The 6,020-nt window shown below is 34.0% G+C and overlaps 1 protein-coding gene across 1 annotated transcript; it reads left to right on the plus strand.

Annotated features, from left to right (window-relative positions):
• The first annotated feature begins 1,341 nt into the window (after positions 1-1,341).
• LOC149955560 (uncharacterized) lies at positions 1,342-2,645 on the plus strand. Its single transcript, XM_090166685.1, has 9 exons — positions 1,342-1,403; positions 1,486-1,551; positions 1,598-1,663; positions 1,749-1,823; positions 1,893-2,011; positions 2,078-2,252; positions 2,301-2,417; positions 2,478-2,506; positions 2,580-2,645. Exons 4-9 carry the CDS (start codon positions 1,817-1,819, stop codon positions 2,643-2,645), a joined length of 513 nt encoding a protein of 170 aa, XP_090022811.1. The 5' UTR covers positions 1,342-1,403; positions 1,486-1,551; positions 1,598-1,663; positions 1,749-1,816.
• The last annotated feature ends 3,375 nt before the right edge of the window (positions 2,646-6,020 follow it).

Raw genomic sequence — 6,020 nt, forward strand, 5'->3', positions numbered from 1 at the left:
TTAAAAATTAAATAACCTTCCTTATACAAATGTATAAAAAAAATTAAGACTATCGGATGAAAAATGTACTTAATTTTAATATCTATCCAAATCTTACTTTTGGAATTACAATTTAACTATATAAAATATCACAGTATAAAATAAAGCTTTAGGCGAACCGTTCAGTGAGAGTAATGAATAATAATTTAAAAAGTGAAATTGAAATATTGTGACGTCGGATTTAGTGTACAAGTTATTTATTTACAATTCATTATGTACATTGAAATAGTTAGGCGCGACTCTACGGCGGTTCAAGTAACAGCTTCGTCGGCGGCGGCTTCTCGGCTGCTTGGTCGGCGGGCGGCAGAACAGCTTGGTCGGCGGGCGGCAGGACTGCTTGGTCGGCGGGCGGCAGGACTGCTTGGTCGGCGGGCGGCAGGACTGCTTGGTCGGCGGGCGGCAGGACGTGGACGTAGGGCGGCTCCGTGAGCGACGCGTCTACGTCTGAGACTGGTCTTAGTCTGACCCATAGACAAAACACCACATAGACTGGAAGGCTCTATGGTAGTATATGTTATATTAAGCCTAACTGGCTACCTTGTTTTCGAGGCTTGAATTTTTGTAAACAAGACGTCGCGTTCTATGGTCTACGTGGTGCGCGCGCATTAACCGAAATTTCCAGAGGATATTCGATATTTGCAGTCAGCGTGCTTATTACTTTCTTCGTTTGGTCATGGTTTGGTCAACTGGCGCGTGGCATCATTTCAGATTTTAATGTTAATGATTTGGAATTTAGTATACAATTGTAAATTTAAACAAAATGGTAGTGTGTATATTTAAGTTTTAGAATGTCAAAGCGACCGTCCACAAGAGGCACTCACTATTGTGCATATGTGAAGTGCAAAAATGCCAAGGCTAAACAAAATGGAAAATCTTTTTTCAAATTTCCAAAAGATGCTGAAAGGTAAAATATAACTAATTTTGATAATTATAAATTTTATCTATTACTTTTGATCTCAACGCTGTTGTAGATGCAAACAGTGGGTGAAAAATTGTGGGAGGACTGATCTGTTTGGGAAAATGACTGAACAACTAAAAAACTACTACATTTGTTCTGGACACTTTGAAAAAAAAGATTTCACCAATACTGAAAAAATAGGCTAAATTGGACTGCAGTTCCTATAGATGTAGAAGATTCCCTGCAATATAATTGTAGCTTTAAAATAATTAGTGATGATGAGATTGAAGGCTCTCCCATGAAGAGGTCGATATTTAATCGTGGTATGTATCGTTCAACCCATTCTTCGAAAATATAGGTTTATTTGAAATATTTAAATGCATTTGCTTTTGATGTAATGACTTCTCGGGTCGGGTTTTATTTTCACCCGCAGTATTCAACCCAATTGAGGTTTCTGAAACACCGGGTGAGGGTCTATTTCTACACTTAGTTTCTAAGATAATTATTTTGAAATACATAATAATATTATTTATTTTTTTGGTATTTAGAAATTCAGGCTGAAGTTTTATTTTCACCCGCAGTATTCAACCCAATTGAGGGTTCTGAAACACCGGGTGAGGGTCTATTTCTACACTTATTTCTTATTGTTTTGGTATTTAGAAATTCAGGCTGAAGCTTTATTTTCACCCGCAGTATTCAACCCAATTGAGGTTTCTGAAACACCGGGTGAGGGTCTATTTCTACACTTAGTTTCTAAGATAATTATTTTGAAATACATAATAATATTATTTCTTATTGTTTCGGTATTTAGAAATTCAGGCTGAAGTTTGGTTTTCACCCACATTATCTAAACCAATTTTGAGCACAAATGTTTCTGAGATGCCTGGTGGGTGTTTAATTTTAAAGTACACTTTATTTTCAAGGTAACTAATTTATACTATGATTTGCATTTCAGAGCCAAAAAGATCAGAAATAGAGCAACTTATTAGTAATACAAGTAGAGGGTTGGTTTATCAGTATTTAATCGTAAATAATTTAACCAAAACATCAAATACTTTGCTGACTGAAGATCCAGTATGCAAATTTTTAATATTGACAAAATGGTTTGATGGATTATTAATTATAGTTGTCTTAAAATAGGAGCATGAATGTTGGTTAAAAATCTTGAAATCAATTTCAAACTATGGACTATCTCTTCATGAAGTAATTAAATTGTACGTGAACAGTCATTCTTCTTTAATCATGGATTTCATTCAACCTTCAAATGCGGCTAAACAAAGTAAAAGTAGTTTCAAAACGGATCTGGCCCTTGATTGTCACTTTTACTTTTAGCTTTTAAATTCTGGCAAAAAAAATTTTGTAGGCATGAATTCTGACAATTCTACCTGTCGACAAGATCAAGATAAAACACTGAATTATGAAACAATGGCAAAGGCTAATTTTAATAAGAAGTTGACTGACTTGAAGAGTTCAATTAAAGGTAAATACTAAAATTTAAAGTTACGTACATAGAAAAGTTCATAGTGTTTTTAATTTATAGAAGAAAATCACCTGAAAAGTGCAAAAAAAGTAATATTCCAGATACACCAAGAAAAAGGGTACTTAAGCAAAAGCTCAAAATTAAATCTGTACAATTGTCAAGGTCTCGCAAAGTTGTATCAACTCTGAGACGGAAGAGGACATTTTCTCGCGAAGAGAAAGTAAATGAAATAGTGCAGTTGGCAAGGGAGTTTCCAACTGAGGAACAAGTTATCTTTTTTGATAATCAATTAAGATTTTCCAAACAAAGCCATTTTGCAAGAAGATGGACTGACAGGGAAAAGCAAATGGCCCTTTGTATATATTATCGAAGCCCCAGCACGTACAAACTCCTAAGTAAACTCTTTGCATTTCCAACTACTAGATTACTTAGGCAGTGGTTATCGGGTATCAAAATAACATCCGGGTTTAGTGATGTAATTTTTGATGCATTAGCCCAAAAGGTAAAAAAAATGAAAATGCAGGACAGAAATTGTACGTTGCTTCTTGATGGAATGAGTATACGTTCTTCTTTATCATATAATTCATCTAAAGATAAAATTAACGGTTTTGTCGAAACTGGCACCACATCAGAAAGAATACTTGCCGATGAAGCCGAAGTGTTTATGGTGCAAGGTATCTTTCTACCCTGGAAACAAGTCCTTGGTTTCACTTTTGCTAGGGGTACTACAAGCTCACAATTACTCCACAAATTGATAATTGAAGGAATTTCGAAACTTCACGCTATAGGTTTGAGAGTTCGGGCAGTTATCTGTGATCAAGCTCCAACTAACAGAAGTTTGTATAATTCACTTAAAATATCATTGAATCGACCTTTTTTCTTTCACGACCACCAGAAAATTTATTGCCTCTATGACCCACCACATCTGCTTAAAAGTTTGAGGAATAATTTTAGAAAGTATAAAATGGAGGTCCTTGGAAAACCTGTCCGTTTCCATCATGTTGAGAACTTTTTTAATCTTGATCAAAAAAGGCCTCTACGACTTGCACCCAAATTAAAGAGGCGACATATTCACCCTACGAGTTTTTCCAAAATGAAAGTCAAAGATGCCGCGCAACTCTTGTCTTTTTCAGTTTCTGCCGGAATGTCAGCGTGTGTTTCCCTTGGTAAAGGTTTTGTTTTCCATCATTAACTTTTCCATATTACAATATTTTTTCCATTAAGGCACCCTAGATGCAGAAGCCATTTATACGGCTGAATTCATTCACCAAGCTGACCAGCTTTTTGATGCTATGAACTGTAATAAATACAAGTCAACAAAAGCTCTTAGGGCAAAATTAACACAGTCCTCCAGCCATATCAAGACTCTTAATGAGTCGGTTGAAATGCTCAAAAATATTAAATTTGAACTTCCACACAATAAAATAAAAATTCATTGTGTGAATGGCTGGCTTCTGGCAATAGCTGCCATGAAGGGGCTGTGGAAAGATTTGCATTCGGAGGGAGCAGCCTTCCTCTTCACAAGAAGAATCTGTCAAGACCCTCTAGAAAATCTTTTTAGTCAGGTGCGTCAAAAAGGTGGAAATCGAGTTAATCCTAGTGCTGCGCAGTTTCGTGACACGTTTAAATTTATTCTATCCAAATCGCTACTCTGCCCAAGCACTGGCCAAAAAATGTTGAGTTTAAAAAATTTGAAATCGACTTCAACTTCAGAAGACAAAACTGACACTATTATTCCAGACACACCTGTGGTTCTGAGAAGCTTAGATAACATAACAAATTCCTTACCAAAAGCCAAAAAACCTCGAATTAGTGGATTAATAGAGGTGGACTCTAAGAAAATTGCCAAAGAATTTAGAACTATCACGGATCTTAATGTTTTATCATACGTGGTCGGTAGTGTGATGCGTAAAGTAAGAGACAACCATATTTGCGAGAAAGAATTATGTGTTTTTGTAACAGAAGCGGAACTAATGGAAGACCATGCCCACGTATTTACGCATTTGAAAGTCTTCTCCTATAAAAAAGGAGACTTTGGGGGACTAATTTCTCCAACTAAATTGGTTCTTACTTTTATGATTGAAATCGAGAAAACCTTTATTGAAGAATTTTTCCCAAATATGCATAAAAACAAAATTCTTATTATGCTTTTAGATAAAACTAAAAACATTCAAAATAGTGAAATGTGCCAGGGTTTTCAAAAAAAACTAGTTAAAACATATTTACGCATTCGTATTTTTTATGTCGTTAAATTCATGAATGAACAGTTAAATGAAGAAAAAGAGAAGAGAAAGAACAAGAACATAAAAACTTAAAAAGACTCATCGTTCTTAAAGTTAATGAAACTTAAACATGCAGGTTGTTAAGCGAAGTTTCCAAAACTCCTTTAAAACTCAAAGCTGTGCTATAAAGAAATTTAACATCAACTTAATGATTTTTAACAACAAAATAAATAATTTTTTATTGAATTTAAATTTTTTTATTTGTGTGTTGGACTTCTCAGTATAAAACTAATATTTCTAAAAAGCATTTTCAACATATTTAATTTTAATATACTTTGATATTAAAGAAAATAATTTGCGAAATTTTTACTTTATACTGAGATATAAAAGGCCAACAAGTAAATTTTTATAACATAAGTTAAAAAATGAACATTATATCAATTTAATAATATAAAACCACATTTTAATTTTAATACGCTTTGGTATTAAAGTAAATACTTTGCAAAATATTAGCTTTATACAGAGAAATAAAAGGCCAACAAGTAAATTTTTACAATTAATATTATGTTAAAAAAGCAACATATCAATTTAATAATATAAAAGCATATTTTAATTTTAATACGCTTCGGTATTAAAGAAAAATATGGTTTTATATTATTAAATAGATATAACTTTCCTTTTTAACATAATATTAATTATAGAAATTTAAAAAAAATAATTCGTATGAAAACATTATAATTCAGTTGGACGTGCAAACTGACAGACTAAGCAAATTGTTAGACTTCTCTTCGTCTCGAAATCCTACTTACCCTTTGGCCAACTTGTTGATTTCACGCCTCCAAAACAAGACGTCGCGTGCGAAAATCGTTAACAGCTTTCACTGATAGCCTTCCAGTCTATGTGGTGTTTTGTCTATGGTCTGACCTCTCTCGGCTGCAGCCCCTCTATATATATTCGGAGCGCGGACCTTGTAGAGAGGAGTGTCGCACAATCCTCTCTCCGTTTGTGGATCTGGATGGCTGAGCTGATTGGGCGACGTTACAATATGTACAGGTCCAAAATGAACTTTAAAAACAGCGAACCTTCCTTAACTTTCGGAGAATACACTGCAAATCTGACTTTTGGAAATACAAATTCACTAAACTATTCACGGAACACATTTGAGCTATATGTCCACCATTCAGTGAGAGTGAAGATGAATACTCCATAAAGGTAACGAGTCAAAATAGACTTTGATCAAACATATTTTCTTCCTACCTCTGTAAAAGACACATTAAAAAAATTGAGTTAAAATCATTAAAAAAATCAAACAGTTTTTTAATAAAATACTTACTCTTATGATATATTATCGGCAATACTAGAGATTACTATGTTATAATCT

This window comes from Leiobunum rupestre, chromosome 2, assembly GCF_980474605.1.
Source record: "Leiobunum rupestre chromosome 2, qqLeiRupe1.1.hap1, whole genome shotgun sequence".
NCBI classification, from domain to species: domain Eukaryota; kingdom Metazoa; phylum Arthropoda; class Arachnida; order Opiliones; family Sclerosomatidae; genus Leiobunum; species Leiobunum rupestre.

What these genes read in the sequence shown, in the direction of transcription:
- LOC149955560 (XM_090166685.1), top strand. An exon ending in CTTTGCTGACTGAAGATCCA is followed by an intron (nt 2,012 to 2,077) that starts GTATGCAAATTT and finishes GTCTTAAAATAG; the next exon opens with GAGCATGAATGTTGGTTAAA. An exon ending in AACGGATCTGGCCCTTGATT is followed by an intron (nt 2,253 to 2,300) that starts GTCACTTTTACT and finishes AAAATTTTGTAG; the next exon opens with GCATGAATTCTGACAATTCT.